The sequence below is a fragment of the Balaenoptera physalus genome (genome assembly GCF_965194825.1).
Source record: "Balaenoptera physalus genome assembly, chromosome: 14".
NCBI classification, from domain to species: domain Eukaryota; kingdom Metazoa; phylum Chordata; class Mammalia; order Artiodactyla; family Balaenopteridae; genus Balaenoptera; species Balaenoptera physalus.
Window position 1 is genome coordinate 84,062,235 of NC_138893.1, and position 27,600 is coordinate 84,089,834.

At 40.0% G+C, this 27,600-nt stretch overlaps 2 protein-coding genes and 1 long non-coding RNA gene across 6 annotated transcripts in view; 2 read left to right on the plus strand and 1 right to left on the minus strand.

Moving 5' to 3' along the window:
- Positions 1–9,407, plus strand: part of PLA2G12B (phospholipase A2 group XIIB) — a 58,812-nt gene extending 49,405 nt beyond the window's left edge. The window contains exon 4 of the mRNA XM_082424614.1: positions 9,321–9,407. Coding sequence (XP_082280740.1) covers positions 9,321–9,367 — 47 coding nt within the window. The 3' untranslated portion in view covers positions 9,368–9,407. The remainder of the gene's footprint in view (positions 1–9,320) is intronic.
- Positions 1–27,600, plus strand: part of LOC309642731 — a 414,473-nt gene that overhangs the window by 146,405 nt on the left and 240,468 nt on the right. The window lies entirely within an intron of this gene.
- On the minus strand, positions 29–27,462 carry OIT3 (oncoprotein induced transcript 3). 4 transcript variants are annotated; one of them, XM_082424513.1, is made up of 9 exons: positions 25,182–27,460; positions 20,966–21,340; positions 20,057–20,164; positions 14,764–14,886; positions 11,109–11,231; positions 9,342–9,502; positions 7,315–7,730; positions 2,523–2,622; positions 29–1,099 (listed from the first exon to the last, which is right to left on the minus strand). In XM_082424513.1, exons 1-9 carry the CDS (start codon positions 25,285–25,287, stop codon positions 926–928), a joined length of 1,686 nt encoding a protein of 561 aa, XP_082280639.1. In that variant the 5' UTR covers positions 25,288–27,460; the 3' UTR covers positions 29–925. The 4 variants fall into 4 exon arrangements, with proteins under 4 accessions (XP_082280639.1, XP_082280640.1, XP_082280641.1 ...); XM_082424514.1 differs by lacking the exon at positions 25,182–27,460 and adding an exon at positions 23,584–25,161; XM_082424515.1 differs by lacking the exon at positions 14,764–14,886 and having other exon boundaries at positions 25,182–27,462.

Genomic DNA, 27,600 nt, shown 5'->3' on the forward strand with positions numbered 1-27,600 from the left:
ACGAAGTGTTTGTTGCAGTTGTTTCTAAAAAAAAAAAAAAGAAGAAAAACTGTTTTCTGATCTTATGTAAAGCCATAAAATGAATTGGCATATTAAGAAAGCAGATTTAACTGCAGATAACATTAATCTCTGTGGTTTAGGATATTTATCTCAATAAAATTTATTAAGCACCTACAAAATAAAGTATGGTATAGTTTTATACCTTTTTCTATTGTCTTATCAGTCTGAGGGCATGGAATGCCAAATAACAGGGTATATGGTACCACATTTTAATTCTGTCTACGGTTCAGTCATTGAACCACTTAAATGCAAGCTAGTGAATTTATTAACATTTATTAATTGAAAATAGTTTACTTAAGACAGCATAAAAACCTCAGAGGAAAATATTGTGCAGGAGAATATCCAAATAGTATTTTTTTAGTGCACACTTACAGTGATAAACTTCCAAATCCTCTATAACTACTCTGTCTTTGAATGGAAATTTCAGGGTATAATTATTGTTTACATATTTAAGGAGTCAGTGGGTATTTAAGTCATAATTTCAAGCAACTATTTAATTTTTTTAAGTTCCTAATTTGAAATACTATACCCAACTTCTGATTTTAGTCATGCTACTGCATCCAACACTAGGTGTTTTATTGCAGGAAAGAAATGGGGGGCATGGGGTGAGCTGCTTTCTTGGTGCACAGCGCAGCTTTCCACATTAGGAAGATGAAGCCCCACCTGAGACAGGTTGGTCAGCAGTGAGGTGATCTTTCCCGACACCTAGAGTCAGAGTGAGTCAGTTCTGGGAGTTTGTCTAAACCCACAGTATAAGGTTTAAAGCAGCGCTGTGTTCTAGGGTGTCGGCTGATGTTCTCAGAGGGCGAGGGGAGAATTCCATAGAGATAGGCAGCCAGAAGTAGGACTCGGGTGCTGGGTCACCCTAGTCCTCCCAGTTGATGCTGATGGGGCCGCCTGTCAGCACCTGGCTCTGTGGACCACTGTCATTCTCTCCTCCTACTGCCTCACGACGCATTCGCTGGTGGCAGCCCTGGGCACAGCGGGAACGCTCGTCCAGCATCCCGCAGACAAGGACCCGGCAGTGCAGGAACACTTCCTAGAAAGATCATAATGATAATGAACAAAAACAGTGAAAAGAGCTGCCACTTGGGGGCTGCTTACTAGGAGCCAGACACAATACCAAACGTTTCATATGTATTATCTCATTTCATCTAAACAACCACCCTTTGAGATAGATATCGTCATCCCCATTTTACAGATGAGGAAACTGAGACTTAGGAGGTTAACGAACTTGCCCATATTCACACATTTAGTAACATGGCAAACACGAGTCATGTGGGTGATTTAAAACCCTACATCCATAACTTCTGCCTTTGTGCAGGGACACAAGAGACCTCTGTGAAGACAACATCTAATAACGTTAACATCTTGGTTCTTCACATCAAGATCTGGCATAACATGGGCTCCCACGCACTTCTGTGTAAAATAACAAGTTCTTTCTCCAAGCTTCTTCCTATAAGTAACTTCCCCATGCATGCTGCCTAGCTGAGGAGGAAGATCAGGGTTAGTCATCATGGTTAACAATTGTTCTAGAACAGTGATGTAGCTGGACAGGACATAAATACACTTAAATGCAGTATGGAAAAGACTGCTGGTCTCTTAAACTTCCTTTTGTTTATGTGTTTCGACAACTCTACTAAAACAAAAAACAAAAACCTTCTACCTTACAGAGTATACATAGCCTCTTATAACCTCTATTCATGTATATACATTAAAAAAAAAAACTATCACATTCAATTTGCATGTAAATTTTTATGACAATAGTTTTTTCATATCTCCTTTTTCTATATTTCATTCTGCATTAACTGCTTAATATTGCATTAACTGATACACTGGTTTAAACAACACCTCTCTCATAACAGTGCTCTATAAACACATTCAACAAGTCATGTTTTACTTTTTGTTTTTGAGAAGCTGTCAGAATTGAAATTTTTAGACGATGATAATTTTATGGTTATTACACATTGTCAGACCACTTTCCAGAAAGTATACCAATTTATACTGCCACTGTATACATCACCCTCTAGCCTTGCAAGTTGGGATTTATAATCTTTATAAATGTAATATGTATAAAATAGTCTTATAATAATTATTTTAATTGGCATGTAAGTACTATTTTCATTGAACATTTCACTATTTGTCTTTTCTGCAAATATTCTGTCCATATACTTTGCCACGTGACCACTACACAGGCTTTTTCAACCACATCTGCTCACAAGGATTTTATATTATAATCACATAGTACTTTCTTTGAACAAGCCCAGTTATTTTACTGGGGGGGGCAGATAATTGTGACATTCATGGAGGTGTTAAGCTTCTAGATGGCCAGTTTTATAGTATTTTTCATAGAGGTGATGCAGATCCTAACTGTGGGCTTGTGGAATGTGAACAAACTGGGACACCATGAAGGAAGGCTGGAGAGGAGAGGTACCTTTACAAGGTAAAGGTGTTCAGCTCACCTTGTGGTCTTTGCCCACAAACTTGAAGACAGGGACCTGGAAGTGCTTTGCAAGGTGATCCCGTGATGTGTACTGCTTTACTGAGTCATCTGAAACACAGCTGGAAGTAGGGCAGGATAGCACGTAAGACTTGATTGTTTAAACAGAGGTGGAAAAACAATCCAGTCCAACGTGTTTGTTCCAAGGACAGGCAAACTGGGTGGAGGAGGCTGGGCTGCACTCAAGATTTTTGAGAATGAAAGAAAAATGAAATCCCCTCCCTGTGAAGGCATCTTCAGACACAGGCCTGCTCATTAACGCTGTCGGTCCCGTCTCTCATTCTCTGTACCCACAAACTGGGCACAAGGACCTCCTGTTAAGTCAATGTATTGAAGTATTAGCAACAGCAGCAACATTTGTTTCAGAGATATCTTTTGAAATCAAGGTATCTTTTTAAGGCTGTATTTTCATTTGTAATATATTGCAGGAATTCTGCATTTACGTACTTTATTATTGATTTGAGAAGGCTTTTCTTTAACTAGATTTCACTGTATTTATAGACACTCGCCCCTGAAGGGGATCCAAAGGTGAGCAAACCCCAATTTGTACAACAAAGAGCTGCATAAAGATGTCAGTTTCTTAGAGAATAACTGGATCTATTGGGGAAAATCATTCACCTTCAAAATGTTTTAATTCCTCTTTTCCCAGATTTAATGCTAAATTTTAGTTTGATAGGGCTTTGGGGTTTTAATCTCAGGTCTACCACTTAAAGTGAAACTCCTAGGCTCGCCTCAGGATTAGTTGAGGGTAAAGAAGGGTTAGTAATGCTCCACTTTGAGGCGAAGGTTTAGTACTGATGAACCGTTTCTCCTAAAGGCCAGGGCTCACACATGTATTGTCTTTTCCATTCTGAATTCAAAAGGAACTTTTTTCCTGACTGTTTTCCTTTTATGGATACTTAATAGTTCCCGTCTACCAGGCCAGTAAAAAAGTGGGATCAAATATAAAAGCCTATAAAAGTTGATACTTGGCTCCACATGCTTACAGACCACTTTCTAGTTCATTGTTAATTGCTGTTTCAGGGCAGTTGAAAAATCCAATAAAATTATTTAAAAATAAGACATCTTGACTTGTATTACCACTACTACTTTATTCCCCTAAACTGAAGAGGATCTAAACGTATAATGTGGTTTCTGTTATTTCCTGTATTTATGTACACATTTTCATTTTCCTGAGGTTAAATGAATTTATACCATCTTCTGATTATGTTCTCTAATAAATACCTAATGCATATCTAATCTGTGTGACACACTCTGCTGGGGGCTGCACAGGAGATAGAGATGACCAATATGGTCTGTGACGTCAGGGAGCTTAAAGCCCAGTACCTATGAAAACAATAGTAACGTGACATTAAAATGGCACTTTTCATGTGAATGCCTCAGCATTTTCAATTTATCTTTACCTAAAAATACTATTTTTAAAAAATTGAAGTATAGTTGATTTACAGTGTTGTGTTAGTTTCTGGTTATACATATATATTCTTTTTTGTATTCTTTTCCATTATAGGTTATTACAGGATAGTGAATATAGTCCCCTGTGCTATACAGTAGGACCTTGCAGTTTATCTATTTTATATATAGTAGTTTGTATCTGTTAATCCCAAACTCCTAACTTTTCCCCCCATTTCCCCTTCGTTAACCATAAGTTTGTTTTCTATGTCTGTGAGTCTGTTTTTGTTTTGTAAATAAGTTCATTTCTATCATATTTCAGAGTCCACATATAAGTGATATCATATGAGATGTGTCTTTCTCTGTCTGACTTACTTCACTTAGTATGATAATCTCTAGGTCCATCCATGTTGCTGTAAATGGCATTATTTCATTCTTTCCTATGGTTGAGTAGTAAAAATACTATTTTTTTTTAAAGGGAAGATGTGGCAGAAAGAGTTGTTGCAGGGCAACACGTTACAGAGTAGAACCCAAGACAAAGTCTGGCTCTTGATTTGGTGTTTGCTGTGATTAGACAATGCTAGTTCATCAACTCCAAGTTCATGTGCTAAAGAAAGTAACAATGGTATAGGAAAATCCAAAATAACTGATTACCCAAAAGTTGTCCAATATTTGATTTTGGAATTCAATGTTTCTTTTTCTGGAGATAAACTTTCTAATTCTACTTTGCTTAGGTTTGCATTAAATTATTTTGCATTCTCAGAGCATATGCCAACTAAACTAGAGGGAGGTGAATCAGATGTGTTAAATATCAGCCTGAATTAAATTTAAGCTGAACACAGTGAATAATCAAACAATTTACAAATATAAGTAAACTGCATTATGTTTATTTTAGGGCTCTGAACTAGCCCCAGATTAGTATTATAATAAATACTCATTCAGTAGTTCATTAGACAAATATTTAATGACTTTTACTGTAGGCAAGGCATTGAGGAGGAAGGAAGGAAGATATCTAGTTCAGGTCAGAAGGAATCAGGGAAGGCTTCATGGAGGAAAGAAATCCCAATGTGTCTCGAAGGACCAGTAAGAATCAGACAGGAAGAAAAAGGGAAGAAGATTTCAGGCAGTGGAAACAGCAGGTGCAGAGTCAGGAGGGTGTAAGGAACAACAGAATTTGGAAATTGCCCATGGTTCCCTTTGGCAGGAGCAGAAACTGGAGAAGGTAGAGGTCAGAGGGCGAGGAAGAGCAAGCCAAGCTGAGAGTTGGATTCTATCTTGAGGGATTATCTCAAATGCACCACTACTGTCCTAGCGAATATTGTACTATCTAATATTGTACCGGAAATGGGACTGTTTTCCTGTGAATAGTGGAAACAGGCCCACACAGCAGTGTTTTTGAGTTCCGTCTATGCTTTTCAACAATTTTAATATCTTCCATAGCATTTTGTTGTTGTTTTGTGCGTACTAACGGCTGGAAAATTAAACAGCACAGCTTCTTAGAACTGTCTAAAATAAAAATACATAGTCAGTCCTAACTGAGGGTCTGAATAACAAGCTTTATTGAGATTGCAGGTTACATGTTTTCCCAGTAAATGAGTTAAGACTATACGTTTATGTTTGCAAAAAGTAAATAAGAGGGGCAGGAGAAAACTTGGGGTAAGTGAAATATTCACTGTCTTGATTGTAGTGATAGCTTCACCAGGGTGTATACGTCAGAACTTATCAAACTGTACACTTTAAATATGTACATTTATTGTATGCAAATAGCACTGCAATAAAGCTGTAGAAGAATTTGAAAGGAACCCAAATCCATTCTCCCCCAAAAGTAAATCCATTCCCTAATCTACTTAGCACTAATTATATGACTAAAAAAAAGATAAAAATTGATGCTTCTACGTTTCATTTTAAAACTTTGTGGAGAACCCTTTAAGATGGCAAGAAATCTAAAGGGCTTCAGCCCCCTATGAGACCTACTCTTAGCCATCCGAAGCAGCTCAGAACGATGCATTTTCCAGATTCTGAAAACAAGCTAAGGAGGCTACAGGAATCTGAAACTAGAAGTACTCCTGCTGATAAACAGTTAAATTTACCAACCAAAGGAAATCAAGAGGCATCAAAATGTTTTCAGCAGGGATCTGACTATATATATAATATTTTTTCTTTTGGCTGGATACCCAGGGCTCTGTGGAGCTGAGACTTGAGAGCTGGGATTTAGGAGGCTGTTAGAAAGCGTTTTACCTGTCCGGGTGAAAGATAATGAGAGCTGGAATTAAGGCAATAAGAGTGGAGAACCAGGTTGGAGTATTGCTACTTTTAGAAAGGCTTCTCAGTTGATCCTAATGTGCATCAAGGGTTGAAAATCATTGTGCAGGAGAATGATAGCAGCAGGTGAAGCTTGCCTGTGGTGAGAGATCCGGGGAGTTAAAAGCAAAGGAGAAATTTCAGTCTATCAGGCCAATTAGCAAAGGGCATGAACTGAGGCACATCTATGGTGCTCTGACTAGACTATTTGCCTTTTCTTAAGCTGCAGGTCCTGATCTGCCTGAGATATGTCCCATCTGACATTGAGAATGAGGAAGAAACTGATGAGATACTACTATGAGTTTGGGATGTGAGTGTAATTTTCCTGGGAATGTAAGCAGTGGGCGTGGTAACTGCAGGCTTCCAGCGATACACGGAGACAAGCAAAGTTCTCAATCCAAGCATCCTCAGGGAATACGGAAATCGCCTTTGTATAAAACAAGCAAACAGAAACAAACTTCACCTGATCCTTCTTCTCCTAAAACTGACCAAGTATTTCTTCTCTCTCTTTCACTACCAAACTTCTTAAAAGAGGGGCCTGCATTTGCTGCTCCCACTTCCTAACCCTCTTGCATTTCTCAGCCCCCACTTGCCACCCATGCTCTACAATCTCTCTGGGCAGGTTAATCCTATAGTTTTGACTATAAACAGGGGCGATTCTCTGTCCTTTGTCTCTAGTCTTGACCTTGTTCCTAGGTCTGACACGCATTTCCAACTGCCCACTGAACTTCTCTGCCTTAGTATCCTGCAGGTATTTACAATACAATATTATTATTTGGAATTATCATATTCGATATTTTCACAGCAAATCTGCTTTTCAACCTGTGTCCTTTCATCTTGGTTAAGGTCATCTAGTCAGTCATACGAGCTAGACCTCTTGGAGTCATTTTGGACTCCCCTCTCCTTCACCAGTTTTTACCACCAAAATGCGCACAAACGGTTTCTGAACTAATTAAGAGCTGGCGAGAGTGCTGCGGTGGTTTTAGGAAATGACTGAGTTTGCTCTCGCGCCCAGAGGTCGGATGTGAACTGGGGCTAATCCATCGTCCAAGCAGCCTACTTACCCATCCCGGATGAGGTAGTACTTCAGGATCTCGTCGATCTTGGACGTAGGGGTGGCAAAGCAGCTCTCCACCAGGCTTTCTAAACCATTCACGTGCACCAGGGGCTCAATGCCAAAGTAGAGGGAGTCTCGCAGCTTGAGGGTGGGCAGAGCTTCCCGGTAAGGCTCTTCGAACTCATGGTCCTTGAAGATCTCCAGAGTGAAAGGGAAGATCCCGTGACTGCGGCTCATGATTTCCAGCGGGGTGTTGCGAAGGTTGGGAACGTAGCCTTCGGAAATGGTGTACAGGCGCGGGAACTCACACGTCACAGGGATCAGCAGTTTGCTGGTCCGGATGATGATGTCGCCGCTGCTCCCTGGGGTCTGCTTGGGTAGACCTGTCACAAGGTTGCTAGCCACGATTTTGTCGTTCACCACCTGAGCCAGGCCAGGGCCAGGAGAGGAGAGTCTATGTTTATTTCCACAGAGCGCCTCAGCCCCCGCCCACCGTAACGTTCTCCAAATTTCTTTTGACATCAAAGCACGTGAGAGATTTGGTTGCTGAAGCCTGAAGCGTTTGTTTTTTTTTTTTAATTGCTTCTCCTCCTTTTAGCAAGATATTTTGACTGTTAAAGAGTTTTACATACCACTTCATGGTCAACCCACACATCCCTTTGGAGTATTAGTCATAAAAACTTGAGCTATGCAGAATCAGCCAATTCAAAGCTCTGATATTTTAGAAAAGAACAGCTTCTGTCCATTATTCTTTTTCTGGAATCCTAGACCTGGTGATGGTGCTGCAGCATGACCTTGTGCTGAGCTCAACCCCACGCAGACTTCAGCTGTCGCATTTACCCAGATGATTTTTTAGTTCTTCGTCTCCAGCCTTGTCTGCTCTCCTGTGCGCCAGAACCCCTGGCTCATCGTAGGGCATTTCCATTTGATTATCCACAGATACAACAAACACAATTTGCCTAAAGTGGGACCTTCTCCTCATATATCTCCCCCATGTCTCACCCCAAATCTCATTAGCTCTCTGATTTTCTCTAAGTTGGATTCAATAAATAAGTATTTGTTTATTTGGTTGCAAGGGCCTCTACACTGATCTCCTGGGTCCAGGTCCTCATTTTTCTATCCATCTTGCCCACTTCTGATTTCATCATGACAGTGCCTGCTTAATCCCGTTCCTATGGGAAAAAGCCCAAATGTCTCACCACAGCACACAAAGCAGATGTCTGGAAGCATAGTCTCCCCCCATCTACTTTTCCAGTCTCCTTTTCCAATCAGGCTGTGTTGCCCATTCACTCAGCATAGGCCTCAAGAATTCCCGTCTCTGAGACTGGCTCACTTGTTTCCCATCTGAAATGCCCTTTCCTTTCGTCTCTGCCTGTATAAACCACACACATGCTTCCACCCCAATTCAAGTCCCACTTGTCTTGACTGTTCCAGTGTTTGTCCCTTTCTGGACTCCTATACCACCCGTCAACTGTATCACTGTCTCTTATTTATAATTTGTGTGTGTTTTTATCTCAGTACTACTGTGTATGTTCCTAAAAGTCAGGAATCTTATTTCACATATCCCTCAGGCTCCCAGCACAGGGCTGTGCACAGATTCTTGTAGGAAAGTACAAACCTTTTACCTCTAACTGGTTCAATCCCTGAACTCATTTGCTACCTCATAAATGAACCATCATCTATATCAGTCACTATCTTCAAGTACAATAATTGGTCAGAGGAGACATAGCCAGCCTCCTGGTACTGGTGCTGATGCACTTAGAAAGATGTCTGCACATACTGGAGAGATGGTACTACTTGAGAACGGAAAGAGCAGAATTCTTTTTAAGCCGCTGTCTTCCCAGTGTTGGGACCACAGCACAGCAGATGCTGAATAACACATTTGTTAAATGAATGGTATATGATTTTTTGAACTCCATTCTTTTATGTGGAAATATTTCATCTATGACACAAGCCACACTGCACACCTCTGTCAACAACTTCCCAAATAACTGGATTTGGTCATTCCCCAAGGGTCCTTCAGGAAGAACCTACCTCGACCACTGTGCCACATGTCTTGAGGGAGAAGAGGATGTTGACGTGGGTGCCATTGGACACGCCTCGGCAGGAGGTGTTGGTTAGGAAGAGCTCCAGACCGCCGACCAGGTCCCTGGGGATGCTCACTTCAATGGTGTTCGACTTGCAGAACACGGGGACTGCGGGGGCAGAAACTGCTGTGAGAACCGGAAAAGTGGAACTGGGAGAAGGGAAGGAGGATTCTAGGAGAAATAACTTCTCCCTCCCACACCTTGAGCTTTTTGTTCTATCCTCAAGGAACTCTCTGAGGCTCGAAACAAATTGGTGAATAAAACCTGGACTCCTAACTCCCAAGGTTGTGGTCAAATAATGCTCCTCAAATACTATATTGTTTCCCAAATGAGAAAATACTGTGTCAAAATTTCAATCCAACAAACATTTATTTCAAAGTGTGTCTAGCATAACTCCATGCACTGAAACACCTAAAGGATGAACTTTTAGCACAAACACAATTTATTGGCAATACAGAAAAAGCACTGCTTTGATATAGGCTTAAATTACATAACGCTACCGCTTTGACTTTACCATTAATTACTGCCCCATAAAACAGAGGTAAGAAAAACAGCGTTAGCGCACGTGGGGAAGAGTTCTAAATTGTCCTTGCATTGCTCAATAAACCATAAACTATAAAATTCACTTTAATTTAATATAAAAAGATTGCTCTTCCTTAGCGTTCACTTCTCTAGACTGTACAAATATTCTAAAAGGAGTACAAAGGGTACTGTCAGACAATATGTGAGGGCAGTATCAGTATGTGAGGGCATATCACAGCAATGGCTTAGTATAAAGAAGTCACATATAGGTGCTCATTAAATACTTGCTGGATGAGTGAATTAATTTTCTGGACATAAATAACTAGATTTCCAGAAAATCGTTCTCAGAGGATTGTTGATGATCAGATTGTACATGTAGGGGGAAGGATCAGTTCCCAGGGCTTTCAACTTTTCATAAGCCAATTATCTGTTAGAAAAGAGAGGAACTCCATCTAAATTAAGTATTAGTTATACAACTAATAATAGAAATTAGAGAAAGAAATCAAAAGTAAAAAGCAAAGGAAACTGTGTGATCTAGCAATCCTGTTTCTGAGTATAGGTCCAAAAGAATTGAAAGCAGGACCTCAAAGAGATATTTGCACACCCGTGTTCATAGCAGCATTATTGACAAGCAATCCAAATGTCCATCAACGGATGAATGGATAAACAAAGTGTGGTATACCCATGCAGTGGAACAGCTTTATAAAGGGAAGGAATCCTGTCATATGCTGCAACATGGATGAACCTTGTGGACAATTTGCTAAGTGAAATTAAGTCAACCACAAAAAGACAAATACTGTAGGAGTCCACTTATATGAGGTACCTAAAGTAGCTGACTTCATGGAAATTGAAAGTAGAATGGTGGTTGCCAGGGGCTGGAGGGAGGAAGGAATGAGGAGTCCTTGTTTTAATGGGTATAGAGTTTCAGTTTCGCAAGATGAAAAAGTTCTGAAGATTCGTTGCACAAAAATGTGGATATATATATAACACAACTGAACTATACATTTAAGATTGGTTTAGATGGTAAATTTTATGTTATATTTTTTTACCACAATTTTTGAATGGTTCCAGAGTGAACACACGCTGCTAAAAGAGGTGGTGTTCTAAAAGATGAGAATCTTGACACACTTGGTTGAGGAAGGCAGGGAGATTAAGAGGGAGGAATTAAGAGCAGAGGTTGAGCGTGTACTACCTTGGCAAGTGTGGTTATCCTCAGACAGCACCAAGCCCCGGGGACATTCACACTGATAGCCCTTCTCAGACATAAGGCAAGAATGGCTGCAGCCGCCATTGTTATTGTGGCATCCCTCAATGTCTGCAATAAAAACCAAAAGAAAAGGGAATGATATTGTAGCCCTCTTCCCCAAGAATTCTGGTTCTTGGACTGGTACTTTGCATCAGGCATTGTACTTGACTTATCACAGTATCACTGGGGCCCAACTCAGTCACTGAGACATGACATCCACAAAGAAGTTTATTAAATGTTAAAGCTACAAAGAGCAATCTTACAACACACATAGCTCTAACCATTTAAGCTGGTCATTTTGTAGAATGCCCTTCAATCCGGCTTTGTCTGTTTTTCTCATGGTTAGACTACAATTTTGGGGAGGAAGACCCGAAAGTCATTTCTTAATTTCTGTAACATTTAGTCCACCCACTTTGAAATTTTATAGAGCATTATTGATGTAAAAGGGACTGACAGAATATAAATTCACCTAGAGCAGCTAAATGGATCAGAGTTAGTCAGAGCTATTACCAATGGTTGGATCACCAGCCCCTCTCCTCAGATCTCTAGGAATAATAGCACTGGAGATATGTTTCTTGGGCTGACAGCACATTATAAAAATGAAACCTGGACAACACACTGAAAGATTCCACTCAACTGAGCTCTTTGTGACATTCCTCTTATGAGGTAGTTTTTTTAAAGTTTTCTTTTTAAAAGTTTTCCATTTTCAAAAAGCATACTCATCAAATGTGCAAAAAGGAAAAATATTCAGTTGAAAAATGAAGAAACTACCACATAATGTCATAGTTAGCGAGGAAAAATAATGACCTTTGTGGGCTCTGGATATGATCTTCTAGATCATGGGTCATCAAACTATGGCCTCCTTAAAAAAAAAAAAGAAAAGACTATGGCCTGCTACATGTTGTTGTAAGTAAAGTTTTATTGGCACACAGTCATACCCATTTATTTCCCTATTGTCTATGGGTGCTTTCTCATTACAAGGGCAGAGTTGAGTAGTTTCAACAGATTCCATATGGTCCGCAAAGCCTTAAATATCTACTATTGTGTTTATGCGGAAAAAGTTTGCTGGTCCCTGTTTTAGAGGTAAGATAATAAAAGGGAATACGTTCAGGAATCCCCTGGTGGTCCAGTTGTTAGGACTCCACATTCTCACTGTCAAGGGCCTGGGTTCGATCCCTAGTTGGGGAAATAAGATCCTACATGCCACATGGCGTGGCCAAAAAAAAAAAAAAGGGAATGCTTTCAAATCATGTAAGATGTTCACGGAAATATATGAGCCAATTTCCAGTTATAGTTAAAAGTCTCACTTCATTAATAATAAAAATATTAGTCCTCAGTAAATTAACTTGAGATGAATCAATTTTTGTGAAACAGGGAGAGAGAATAAATTTGCAATGAATTAACCTTTGCAAAATTTAGGAGAGATTAGGCTATCACCTGTTTATAAATCTGTACAGTTAAAAAGGATAAGAGTATTCCTATGGGTTTTTGAAATAGCTGAAAATGATATATAATGGTGTAGAAGAAAGCATAAAATATGCTATAAAATGTTAAAGTCAACATTAATAGGAAATTTTTTTCTTAAAAATGGTCTTCCTTAAGTCAGTTAATTTCCCTGGGCCTCAATTTCAATATATGTAAGATGAAAGGGTTGGATTAAATGTTCACTCAGGATATTTCCAGGTCTAAAATTGCAAAGCACAAAATAAATTGAAATTCTTATTTGGTTTGAAGGATTTTAAGTCTCTTCCAAGGACATACCAAAATGTTTAGAATGGCTATATCTGCAAGTGGGATTGTGGTCATTTTAGTTATCGTTCTTTTACTCCTTTGTATTTTCTTCTATGAACATAACTCTTTCATAATAAAACAAAACAATAGAAGTTACTTAAAAATTAAAAAGAGCTTTTTATTTTAAAAAAGAAGATATGCTAATCTAACAGACTAGCTAAAGAAACAAATATGTTTGGACTATCAATAAAATGTAAGGGTTTCCATAAAAACAAATAAACAAAAAAACAAAACCAAAAAAAAAAAGTAGGGTTTCAAATATGAATCTTAATCCTAAAGTGTAATTCATATTCAAATTTTATCTTCTGCTAAAATACTTTTCAGTTATGATTATTAGGTTTTAAAATTATATGAGGATTAACTTAATATTTCCAATAAAATACTCATGAGTAATTATAAATGTTCCTCATGGAACACTTCATTAATATTTAAATATGTAAAGATCATTGCATAAAATAAGATTTAAGGAGGATTCAGGACATCACTCTTATTCAATAAAATTTAAAGTACATTTAGTCTTTTTACAAGGGACAGTAGTTTGATATCCTGGTTAATGGTCCCTGAGTTAATAATGCAAACTTTGTTGCATGAAATGAATTGTGAGTACTAGCTATGATTTTTCCTTTTGGGGTAGTATTTTATTATTTTGAATATAACTAGAATAAAGTGAAATCGTAAGCAGTATTATACTCTGTTATGCCACAAATTCAATTATCCTCTGGGACAAATCATATGTCCTCTGTAAATAATGATAATTAAGCCATTTATCTCTTCATATAATCTGCAGAATTTTTTTCTTTTTTCGTCTCTCAACTCCCAATATCATGAGATTCAGACTTATTAAAGTGGGAGTGATGAAATTTTAGTTGGGATAATTTGCAAGGGCCTTAGAGAAGGGACATTATCTAAGTTTCATGTCGTAATAGTAGACAATTTCCATTTCAATTATTTGACATACATTACAAATTCTTTTTAGTACTTAATTATATAAAATGTATACAGCATTTCTACTATCAAAAATAGATAAGTTTATATACAAATATGTTCAGAAATTATGTGAATAAAATGCGCAATAGGCTTTAAAAAAATAGATAAGTTTACTTATCTCTAAAAATGTATTAATCTCTAATAAATTCAAAGCATATGAGTAAAAAAAAATGGCTTCATGTTTTCCCAAACTTCCAAGATGGTAAGACTCACCTAGGAACTTGGTAAAAACACAAACTGTAAGGCCCCTCCCGCCCCACTGAACCAGAGTTTCCAGGAGAGAGGCCTGGGAAAGGCCAGCTTTAAAAGCACCCAGGTGATTCTCAGCAGGGAAGTTTGAGAAACACTGCTGTAAACCATTTGTTATGCTACCTACCTCCATTATCTTGCTACTCCAGATGTGCCCCCTGGATGTGCAGCATAGGTGTCACCTAGAAGTTATTCAGAAACGCAATATCTTCACCTGACCCCAGACCTACTGAATCAGAACCTGTACTTTAACAAGATCCCAGGTGATTCGTGGGCACATTAAAGTTTGAGAAACACGGAATACCCTATTTTTATACCCCAAATTAAAATGCAGCTCTCTGCCTCTTGCAAAATGCAACAGCTCCCTCCTGCTAAAGCTTGGAGACAAAATCAACACGGCATTCTGTCTGCAACACGAGCATCCTGCAATGATACTCAGTGATGATGATTTGTGGTTTCTTTACACAGCCAGATTGTTACTCTCTTCTGACGTTGGCCAGTTTTATGAACATCAAAGAATAAGCCAATGGCTTACTGGGGGCTCCTGATGTGAATCCCTTCTTGCCCATCTCACCTTCACATGTCTTGCCATCACTTCTTAGCACACGGCCAACCCCACACTCACAGCGATATGAATTTTTGAGGTTTACACAGATCTCGCTGCAGCCACCATTGTTTTGTTCACATTCATTTTCATCTGTAGAAGAGAGACCACACCATTTACATACTGCTGAGCCATGCAGTCTTTTCCCAAGCCCCTTAGCAGAAACTCCACATCTTTTCAGATCCTGTCCATAGACTTTCTACAAACCAACTCCAATATAATCAGTTTTATTAACCTCATCTCCCCACCAAGTTATTTGTCCCTCTGCCCTCTGCTGGAGCGGGAGGCAGTTAGTTGGTTGCTTGCCAGTTCCCTCCTCAGGGCAAAACTGTTGGGGAAATGAAGTCCCCTTTGTTATTTGGGTTCACCTGCTTGTTTGTATTGGAGAGTCTCACTTTCTCCAATTCCTGAAGATTTGCTAAATAAATAAAACATAAATCAAACTGTGTTTTAAATGCATTAGAGGAATTTGCATTGCAGAAGGATATGTTGGACAGAATTTTTTGTGAAGCAGTCTTCTTTATAACATGAACAACTGCCCTCAAAATCTATTTTAAATATTGGAATATTCCCACATTGTACTTAAGCAATGATTGCTAACATTTTTGAGAATCTGATGAAGGACATGGACTCTTGCTATAAAAAAAAAAATGCACAGTTGGCAACAAATGTCAACCCCCTTCCTTCTACAAACAAAAAAAGGGGAGCTTGAGGAGCTAAATTTGTCATGGCTTGGATATAGGTTATAAACCAGGGACTGGGGTTTAAATACCCACAAGGTGACAGAAGGCATGGCCTTGGGCCCACGAGAGGAGATGAGCTGGAACTGAAACCCTGCTCAAGTCTAGGACCCTGGAAAAGGTATCCCCACAATGAAAGGGGGAGGAGAAGGACTGCTCCAAGGCCCAGGAGAGAAGTAAGGAGCTCTCTGCCTGAGGCTCTAGGAAGGAGAAGAGCCTTCATAAACCCCAAGTTGGGCCCTGCCACGGTTGAAGTATGAACTCATAATTCCCACCTGGCGTGGGGATCTTGAAACTGAGAAACTGATGTAAAATTTGGCCTGGACTGGTGAAGCTTCTGTGACAAAAGCAATCGAAAAACTCTCTGTAGTAAAAAAAAAAAAAGCTCCTCAAACCAGGTAATAAGAATGGAGTATCAGAGAAAAACAATTACAACAGAAGGTGGTTTATCATAAAACACTATGCAGGAGGAGATGATCCACTACGAGAAAGCTGACAAGATAACAAATGGGAGGCTTTGAACTGGAGAGAAGAGAATAATCCAGAAAAATCCATAATACAAGGGTTTAAAAAATTACTAAACAGATAAAAGAAAGGCCAGTAACCAAAATAAAATTGTGTAGGAAGACAAGGCAGAATTGAAACAAAACAAACATACAGAACTCTTAGAAATGAAAAATACAGTTGATAAGATTAGACCCTTCATCAGGGCCCCTACTGCCTGGACAGTGGATGGCTAGAGGTGCTCGCAGCCCTCCTGGGAGTGGCCACACTGGTGCTTGGGTTCACCCTCTGTCGAAAGTCTGGATTGCTTACCTCGAGACTGATTTTCTTACCTGAGAGAGAAACACGCTTCTACTTATTGAAGCCATTGTTATCTGGGAGTTTATTGTCACTTACAGCCTTAGATACTCTATGCCCCAGCAATTCCACTTTTATGGGTATACTCTAGAGAAAATCTCACACGTGAGGTAAGGTATCATTTTTAATGTTAATTTTAAGAACACACAAAACAATGCTATATATTGTTATTGTTATGTTATGTTTTTATTGTTATTTATTACATAAATAATAAAAGCATAAAAACAGGGACCAGGAGGACACACACTAACTTCAGAACAGTGATTCCCCCTGGAGGGTGAGAGAGGTAAAAGAGATGGAGTGAGATGGCTTTATTTGTATTTGTAAAATTTTATTTTAAAAAAAGGAAGAGGGACTTTCCTGGTGGTGCAGTGGTTAAGAATCCGCCTGCCAATGTAGGGGACATGGGTTTGAGCCCTAGTCCGGGAAGGTCCCACATGCCGCAGAGCAACTAAGTCGTGAGCCACAACTACTGAGCCTGCGCTCTAGAGCCCACGAGCCACAACTACTGAGCCTGCATGCTGCAGCTACTGAAGCCCGTGCACCTAGAGCCTGCGCTTCGCAACAAGGGAAGCCACCACAATGAGAAGCCCATGCACCGCAACGAAGAGTAGCCCCTGCTCGCCACAACTAGAGAAAGCCCACATGCAGCAATGAAGACCCAACGCAGCCAAAAATAAACAAATAAATTTTTTAAAAAAATTTTAAAAATTAAAAAAGGAAGAAAAATTTAGCTATAAATCTGGGTACATGAGTGTCTGTTATATTATTTTCCTATACTCTTCTCTCTGCCTGAAAAAAAAAATTTATAATAAATAATTAAAATTGTTATATGTTTTTTAAAAAACTAAAGTAACATTGACACATGCACATAAACACAAAACTTTGCCTCTAATTTCAGGGAATTCATGATCTCCCTGAAACCAACAGACAGGCCCCAGGCAGAAACTGGGGGCTTTTCCCTATGTCCCGATAGGCAGAGATGTCCAAGATAAATTGTTAAGCAAGAGATGTGTATGGTGTGTATAATATGCAACCTTTAGTTTAAAAAACGGCAAAAAATAAATAAATATGTATATTTTTATTTTTATATCTGCCTGAAGAAACCCTGGAAGCATACGTAAGTTAATAATGTAAGAGTTTACTTGGGGGACTTCCCTGGTGGTCCAGTGGTAAAGAATCTACCTTCCAATGCAGGGGACGTGGGTTCAATCCCTGGTCAGGGAACTAAGATCCCACATGCCATGGGGCAACTAAGCCTGCGCACCAAAACTACTGAGCTCATGCGCCTCAACAAGAGAGCCCGTGAGCCACCACAACTATAGAGCCCACGTGCCCAGGAGCGCATGTGCCGCAACTAGAGAGAAGCCCGTGCGCCACAACGAAAGATCCCGCGTGCTGCAGCTAAGACCCGACACAGCCAAAAAAATAAAGAAAAATAAAGAAATAAAATAAATATTAAAAAAGAAAAAGAGTTTACTTGGGATGGAGTTGGAGGAGAGGGAAATGGAGCAAATGGGGGACAGAGAGCTAGATATTTCACTGTATACCTTCATGCTGTTTAACTTGGGAGCCATTTAAATACATTACCTATTCAAAAGTTATATTAAAACAAAAGAAGAGATGAATGAACAACTCGTGCCTTAAGAGGAAGCCAAATATTTTCCAACAGACGTGCGTGCGCGCGTGTGTGTGTGTGTGTGTGTGTGTAGTGTGAGGGGGGTTGAGGGGAATTGTAGGAACCATCGTCCCCCACACCCCGAACCTGTTTACATTAAATCACATAGTCAAAATCAACCAGGCAAGAGCCCTAACAACTGTTATGGGAGTGCCTAACCATGCTCCATGGGATGGCCAGTGAGGTTCATTAAAGAGACTGAGGAACAAAAGCTTTTCTAAAATAAGAACCCTTTGATATCCCTTTCATCCTGATGCCCTATCCCATCCTGATCTTGTTACTCTTCTTCTGGAGGAGGCAGCTGTGGGGTAGTCCTCCACTTTCTCTCTAGACTTGTTTTAACTCTATTTGAGTCTGAATACAAAAAGCTTCATAACACTAAACAGAAAATAGATGATCTTCAGTCCTGGGTTTTTCAACTCTATTTTCTCCCTGCTGTAGACAACAAAACATGTATACGATTGGACAACTCTGGATTTCCTACAAATAATCTGACTCCCCTTTCTTGCTACGCAGACAAACCAAAATTATATTAGTGAAGCTATAGGAGTATGTCCTTAGATAATTCTAGACCAATGCTATCCAACAGAAATACAAAGCAAGACACACATGTAATGTAAAATTTCTTAGTAGTCACATTAAAAATTTTGTTAAAAGACATTGGTAAAATTAATCTTAATAATATATTTCAGGGACTTCCCTGGTTGTCCAGTGGTAGAGAATCTGCCTTCCAATGCAGGGGACGCAGGTTCAATCCCTGGCTGGGGAACTAAGATCCCACACACTGTGGGGCAACTAAGCCGGCACGTCACAACTACTGAGCCCACGGCCCTCAACTAGAGGGCCCTCGTGCCACAAACTACAGAGCCCACACACTCTGGAGCCTGTGTGCCACAACTAGAGAGAGAAAAACCTGCACACCACAACCAGAGAGAAACCCACGCGCCTCAACGAAAGATCCCGCATGCCACAACTGAAGATCCCACATGCCTCAACGAAGATCCCACATGCCGGGCTTCCCTGGTGGTGCAGTGGTTGAGAGTCCACCTGCCAATGCAGGGGACACGGGTTCGAGCCCTGGTCTGGGAAGATCCCAAATGCCGCGGAGCAACTAAGTCCGTGAGCCACAGCTGCTGAGCCTGCGCGTCTGGAGCCTGTGCCCCGCAACTGGAGGGGCCGCGATAGTGAAAGGCCCGCGCACCGCGATGAAGAGGGGCCCCCGCACCGCAATGAAGAGTGGCCCCCGCTTGCCGCAACTAGAGAAAGCCCTTGCATGAAACAAAGACCCAACACAGCCAAAAATAAATAAATAAATAAATAAATAAAGTAGCTATTAATTAAAAAAAAAAAAAAGATCCCACGTGCCGCAACTAAGACCCAATGCAGCCAAAAGATAATACATAAATAAATAAAATAAATTAAAAAAAATAGATTTCATTTAATCCAGTATGTCTAAAATATTTCATTTCAATATATAATCAATATTAAAATTATTGATATTTTTTATTCTTTTTTTGAACTAATCTTCAAAATCTGGTGTGTATTTTATACTTATAGCATGTCTCAATTTGGATGATAAATTTTCATCAGAAATGCTTGAGCTGTATTTTAGAGTCATAAAATTTACAGTTCACTCAAGTTGTCCCACACATTTTTAGTTTTCCAATGACTGAATCAAATATTAGCTTTTAAATTAAAATTAAGTAAAATTACAATTCAGTTTTTCAGTCACACAAGCCACATTTCAAGAGCTTCATAGCCACACATGGCTCGTGGCTAGTGTATTGGACAATGCAATCCCTGACTGTCCCGACACATGATATAAATTTGGCTTGAGGCTTTAGTTATGAACTAAAAAGACAAACCCCATTCTGAGTTTTCAGAGACACAAACTGGAAAAATGATGGCGCTCTGAGTCAGGAAGAGTTTTTGATTTGTCCTTTACTCCTAATAGCCTGTTTCTACCGCAAGATGGGTTTCTTACCAAAGCATGTCTGTCTGTCGGGGCCTAGCACGGTTCCTGGAGAGCACGTGCACCCACTGGTATCCAGGCAGCTGCCGTGGCAGTCCTCATCACAGATGTCATAAAAATCTATGGAAGATAAAGAGGACCTTTCATGAAGGGCGAGGACCAGAGGACACTCTCATCCATGAGAAAGCCTCATGAGTTCAAGAATGGGGTATGAATTCCTAGCCAACATCAAGAGAATTCTCATTGATCAGGGTTTATATAACCCAATGGCAAGAGATGCTGCCTAGGGACATGTTCTGTCATTGAGATCAATGAGTCCCAACTTCAGATCCACAGGCCCTTGGGTGACCATGGACCTTCTGCAAATCTAAAACCTCAACAAACATGAGCTGTAGATTAAATAAGCATTATGTCCTACTCTTCTATGCAGTCTATTTTTTAAATGTATACAGATTTTTATGGGATTAATAACATGAAAATTCATTTAAAAGTATTACTGATCTCAAGTGGCTTCTTCCCATTATACATCATTTAAAAAATCAATGGGCACTAAGCACAATGCTACCATATGGATGTCTGAAATATATATTAAGAAGGGGTCCTCCATGCTCAAAAAGGCTGGAAATCCACACTAAATAACGTAAGTCAACATTTCACTTTCTACTGTTCTGTTTGAATGGAGTGGAAGACAAAGTAAAACTGATCAAAGTCATAGCTCCTTTCCCTTTCTAGTCTTCAGGAATTTTTCAGAAATCTAAGAACAGACCTCAGCAATCATGATCTGGAGGTATCCATGGCCCTAAATCAATGTTCTTCAGGCTCTGAGATACTACCATAACCAAATTTCTTACAGCGTTTTTCTCTTTGATGCCATATGTGGCCTTGTGGGGGAGGGAAAAGAGCCCAGGGGAAGGTACTCACAACCACAGTAGACATGAAAGCAGACGCTGGGCTTGGCCAGACGATACACATAGTAGCCTCCAGGGCAAGCCTTGACCTCCACCGTGGTGTTCCAGAGGCAGCAGTTCCCACTGAAGCTTGCACAGGCCTGGCGTTGCACAATGCCATCACCTTCCAGAGGGTGGCTGCCATTGAGCCAGACAGGTGCATGGGTTCCGCAGTGGTTTTCTGGTATGCAGAAGGTGGGCATGGCATCCCCTGCCATGCCTGTGAAGCGGTACCACTCCCCATCCACATTGTTGTCACACAGAGGGGAACCTTGAGACTCATCAAATTGGTGGTCAGTGTTCCTCCACGGCTCATTCAGGCTGATGTAAGCAGAACAAGGATCTAGGGCTGGGAATGAAAAGGACACCTCAGAGGCACCTTGTGATGTTTCAGATCACAGTGGCAATAGCCTGAGTCCACCTTCTTGGTCTTACATTTTGGCTTTTTAGTTCAAGAAAGAGATAATCTAAAGTCACCAAAAGTAGCTGTTTAAGATTCCTCAAGTTGATGTAAACATATTTCATAAATGCCTTTTACATTTGAAAAATTATTTCAAATCTATTTAAGGTTTTGTGTTTGCATTGAACTAAACCTTTTATCCAGAGTAATCATCTGATAGGATAGTTGTTCAGACCAAGGGAGGTTATAGTCTCACTGAAATCTGCACTGGTCAGACTATATTTTGAGTACTGTGTTCACACCTAGAGGCTATATTTTAGGAAAGTAATGGACAAACTTGATATCCAGAGGAAGGTGACCAGATTTAGAAGGGAGCCTAACAATTACTTACTAGGGAAGAAGCTGAGAACTACTGTTCGGAGGAAAAAAACCCAAACAAACCAACCCTGAAGAATATGCATCAGTCTTCAAAAATCTGGAACAGCTTGCGAAAGAGGAATTAGCTTTCTGTTACAATGACAAGAACAAATTGTTACGGGGAAGTGCATTTCAGTTCAGCTATCTAGTAATGGAGAGGCTGTATCACAGTGTGGTAAGCTCTTCATCTTTGGAAATTTTCAAAAAGTAGTTGGATGGTCATTTGTAAGCAAGATTTTGGATGGAATTTTGCATTAGCGGGCAGTTTGGCTTGATAATGAATGTGTAAAGCTCATTCCACCTTAGAAGGAATAGGCCTCTGGCATATGTCAGCTGCTTTGAAATACACAGTATAGTGTCAAGTAATTACCAAAGATATTCTCCATGTGAATGTTGGTACATGTTCCATCACCTTATTGAAAACACCATGAACTTTGTGTCTTCACAATTAGCCAGGGCATCACTGTCTAGAATACAGCAACATTTCAAGCATGCATTTTTAGTGCATAACTAACATGGACAAATATCTCATCAAAGACATTTTAATGACTGAATACACCAATATCTCCAGTTCACTGCTTCTCTCAATTTCAGGAAAAGATTGAATTAACACAGGCAAATTGTTCTTACAAAGAATCTATAAAATCAAGAAATTCTAGAAAGGAGTCCTAGCCAGAGTACCATCCTTCTTAATGCATGTGAGGCTGACTTAATAGACATTGTAGGCAGGGAATTCATATTAAGGCTGATATACTTTGTGGGCAGGAAATTCAGCTTCAGCAAATACTGCACAATAATTAAGTGTGGATAGGCCATGATCATAAAATCTAAATTGTCTAGAAAATATTTTGGGTTTTCCCAGTCTACATTTCAAATTCAAGTTTACTCTCAAAACTTCAGTCATATGTAGAGGAGGGTGTAGCCTAGTGCTTATGGTCCCACTGAGAGTATAATAACCGTTTGGGACAAGAAATAAGTAGGATATTGCATATTCTGGAAGTAACACTTTTGCAGAGTTACACATGCCAGGAGCAACCCTCTCCTTATAATGTCCCTGCGGTTTCCCGACTGTGCCCTAGACCATGGTTTGATGTCCCTTGAGAGGAAGAAATGTCCTCATACAGACTCTCTACCCTCTGAAAAGGGAAAAATTCCCTTCTCTGCTCTCCCAGCTGTGGTTCTCTTATGAAGACAGATTTCCAGGGCAATTTCACAGGTGATTATAAATTCATAGAAATATTTGGTTCATCTCCTTGGCTCTAATTTTATAAGACATGGTTAAGTACTCAACTTTTAATAGCTTTTACAGAAATTCCTAAACCTCCCTCAATAACTATTTCATGATTTATAAAGTTTTTCCTTAAATTTAACTATCATTTCTTGTGCTATTTGTTGAAAGTTTACTTCGTCTCGTTGTAGGTGATACATGGCACAAATAGGAGAAATTTACTATCTTCTGTGAACTAAATACATATTTTAAAAGTTACCCATGCAATATTTCCTAACATTAAATAAACTCATTCCACTCACCCCCTTTAAAGGCAGTAATTTAATACTTTAATAATCTGGCCGCTGGCGTTAATTCCTTTTTTCAGTCTCTCAATGTGGAGCCTGGAATTCGGTATTATGCATGTTGCGTCCTGAATTGCTGACGTTTATATACACACGCACACATAATACACCCCTCAAATGAGAGAGCTTCAGAGAACAGCCCGGTGGGCAAAGTTCGAGTCAGGGGGCCCCAGCTGGCAGACAGCCGGTCGGCCTTTATTTACCAGGATGTTCACTCGTCAGCCCGGACGTCCGTGCGCCCCCAGGGCCGGCACCTCGCCGTGGCCGAAAGCAGAGAGCAAATGTCAGCATCCCCGCCCTTTCGTCCCGGGGACCAGGCGTCCCTCACCCTCCAGGTCCGCATCCCGGGCACCGCCCCTCGGATAGTACCGGTCGCCAGATTCTGCCCCCGCACGCTCGGGCCGGAAGCCCCTCCTCTACTTCCTTCCCTCTCCCCCTTCGCTTCCCCCCTTACCCCCTCCGCTCTTCTCCTTTTCTCTCACTTACCCTCTCCTCTCAGGCAACCGCACCCCCACCCAATCCCTAGCCCCCAAAGCTCTCCCTTTATCTTGCTTATGGCATTGAGTCAAACGTCCTAGAAGGTCTGGAAAAAAAAATTAATAAAATAGAAAAGATCTGGGAAGGGAGAAGGTGTCTGATGGGAGGGTACAGGAGGTACCCTGGGAGGAGTAAGCCAGGGAAGAGAGTGGGGAGAAAGCAGAGAGGAAGTTGAGGGCAGGACCACTTTGACTCAAGCGACTCTTGGTTACTTACTGGCAGCAAATACAGGGTGATTAACTTAGCTCAAACCTATCTTTAAGACTTTTTTAGACCAGTTTTAGATTTAGAGAATAATTGAGGAGATTGTACAAAAAGTTCCCATTTTCTGGCACCCAGTTTCCTCTATTATGAAACAATCGTACACTAGTATGGTATCTTTGCCACAATTAATGAACCAGTGTTGATACATTATTATTAACTCAAGTCCATAGTTTAGATTTCTTTAGTTTTTGCCTGTTTTTGTCTATTCTGGCATCCCATCCAGGATACCACATGACATTTAGTCTTACATGTCTCCTTAGGGTCTCAAGCCTATTTTTAATGTTTATTCTTAAAGGTACTAGAGCAAGGCCTTAGTTACCCCGAAGAAATAGGGACAATTAAACACTGAGATTCTCAGAGGTGCCAAGAAGGATGGTTCTCGCCATCTCACTCTCTCTTCTAGTTAGAACTTAAATTCTAATGGGAAAAGGAGAGAGAAATTTGTTACAAACTGGAATTAAAACTTTGCTTTGTTGGCCAGTTTTGTATCAAGTCTGGAGGTACCAAGGGGGAAGACAGTTTAAGATTCACTCAGTCTCTGCAAAAAGTCATATTTTCAGATGTCAAGACTAAGAAGTCTGATTTATCCAGATCTGTGCCTTTAGGGTCACACTCAGTCCCTTGTATTAATGAAAGAAAAAACTCTCTCCTCTGCTCTAAAAAAATTTTTTTTTCCCTCTTAAAGTTGGGACTATACAAGTGCCTAGAATATAAAGAGGTTAGGATTCCTTTTACAGATACTCCAAGAAATATTTAGCTCATGGAAAGTTGTTTGGATTTGGCAGATCCATGGAAATTTTGGATTCCCAGGCAAAAGGATAAATGGAACATAAAATGAAATTCTCTGAAAATATATCTCCATAGGTTTTCAATGACTTTTCTTCTCCTATTCTAGAACCAGTATTTAAGATACTGGAATCTTGCTCTTAATAACCTGTACATAACAGCAAATTCCTCCAACAAAAAGTACATCGTGCCAAGTACTTGACACAAGACTTACCCACTGGTGACCCAAGTGTTACTGTGATGAAGAGGCAGGTGAAGAGCAGGAACTGAAGCATCCTTTTGGACCAGCCACCAGAGACAGACTGGAAAATCCTCTTCATTTCAGTTTTCCTTTGTCCGCTTCTTTTTCAAACACTTTTAAGAAAGGCCTCTAGGCTGTTGTGAAGAAGACTTTTCAGTACTGGTTGGGGCTTTATCAGAGGAAGAGGATGAGTGGGATAAGGTGTCCATTGCTCTGGCCTTGACCCCAGATAGAAGCACTGCTTTACACTGTCAACAGAGTTATTCTATTGATATTTTTCTTTAGGGGAAAAAAAAGAAAAACCCTCACAATCCCTCATCCTCCTATTGTTTTTTTCTCAAGATTTCCCTGCAATGAGGCCTCCAGTATCTTATCCAGAAGGGAACTCTAAAAGAGGGACATCCCCTCACATCAAAATCTTGTTTTGTGACTTCAAGGAACTGATTTCATAATATTGCAGCCATAGCATTGCACATTACATGAGAATGAGATAAAGCCTAATTTTTGGAAATGATCTTTAGAAAATGTCTTGGTCAGGTGGTCAAGGAGTTTACAATAGCACACAAAAGAGTAGTAAGGACAGGTGTGGAATGAGGACAATATTCTCTTGAAGCAAGCATCCAAGTCTGTTTTATTATGGTCTTTGGTATCAAAACTTCCTAAAGAAACAAGGTTTAAGTTGTGTTTGAGCAGCAGTATCTCATGTTTTCATAGTGCCTTTCTTCTGCAAATTTAAAATGGTTAAGTGTTATTTATTTCACTAATTCTCACACTAAGATAGGGGTAGGGGCTTCAGATTAGGAACTATTCATTAAATTGACGACACTGAAAAGTAAGTGACAAAGTTTACTAGAGTTTCATTTTTAGACAAGAGAGGGACAATGTAGGGTCCTGTATATTACATGTCACTAGACATAACGTTAGTAATTACAGGTTTGGAGTTTGCCAGCTTCCTGACATCCTACAGTGCGTAGAATGAGAATTGGCAAGCACTATTACTGAAGATAATGTGAAGGGGAAGGATAGAAAGAAGGGTAGAGAATAGGTTTTTGTTTGTTGTTTGTTTTTAAATATGATATTAAACAAGGATCCACGTGAAACCAAAATTTTTCTCTCCTAATCTTACCTTGATCTGATGCTTTGGGCTTCTGTTATTCCTAAACTTTCCTCATCTATGCTTCTTTTCCTAATAACTGAATTTCTAATGCCTGGGAAAGAAATATTATTGTCTTTTAGGAAGTAGTCCCTAAATTTGTCTTCATAATCTTTTAACACATTTTCTTACTACACTAAGTAGCATTCAAATTACTGTGGCCCCTTTCCTCTAGGGTTTCGGTTCAGTTAAACAGTAGTGCTTACTAGGGGCCAGGTAACATGCTGGTCACGGGTATTTGACAGTGATTAAGGTAAAAGCGGTTCCCACAAGCAGACTTTACAGTCTAGCAAGGGGTTTCCATTGATCTAACTTGTACTCAGCTACTTTATCACTAATGCTAGTGGGACACAGGCAACTTGATCATTATTAGCTTATTAAGTTGCAATCTGATGGCAGCAATGGATGACTCTGGGACTAAGGAACTGTTTCATTGCAGGGTAGTGCTGCTAAGTGGCAATGGTCTTAACAGAAATAACAAAACCCTGCAATTTCCTGTCTCTGAGAAGCCATCTGACTGCTTCATATGTGTTGCAGAGAAACAGAGGACGTGTGCATGAGATAAACCCAGATTTGCTGCCAGGATTGATTGCCAGAGTCAAGGACTTTTACCAGATAGTCCTTTGGTTCTGTAAACAAGCCTTCCCAGGATGGTAGGATATTTTTCTTATTCCTATTTTTTCCTTTTTAGTTGACCGGCCCTTTCATTTTAATTTTTTACGCTGAAAAATTTCAAATATATACAAAGTAGAAAAAACAATAATGAGTACCCAGCTGCAATAATAGTTAACATTTTGTCAATCATTTATACAGCAGTATGCATTTCCAACAAATGGCCTTTCTTTTTTATATAATCATATTGTCATTATTACAACTATGGAAAGTAGCAGTAATTCCTTAATATCATCTAATAACTCATTCCATATTTAAATTTCCCCAGTTGTTTCAAAAATTTCTTTGTATTGCTAGTTTGAGTCAGGATTCAAACAAGAGCTATAGGGGCTTCCCTGGTGGCACAGTGGTTAAGAATCCACCTGTCAATGCAGGGGACACGGGTTCAATCCCTGGTCCAGGAAGATCCCACATGCCACAGATCAACTAAGCCCGTGCGCCACAACTACTGCGCTCTAGAGCCCGTAAGCCACAACTACTGGAGCCCGCACACCAAGAGAAGCCACCGCAATGAGAAGCCCGCGCACCACAACGAAGAGTAGCCCCCGCTCACCGTAACTAGAGAAA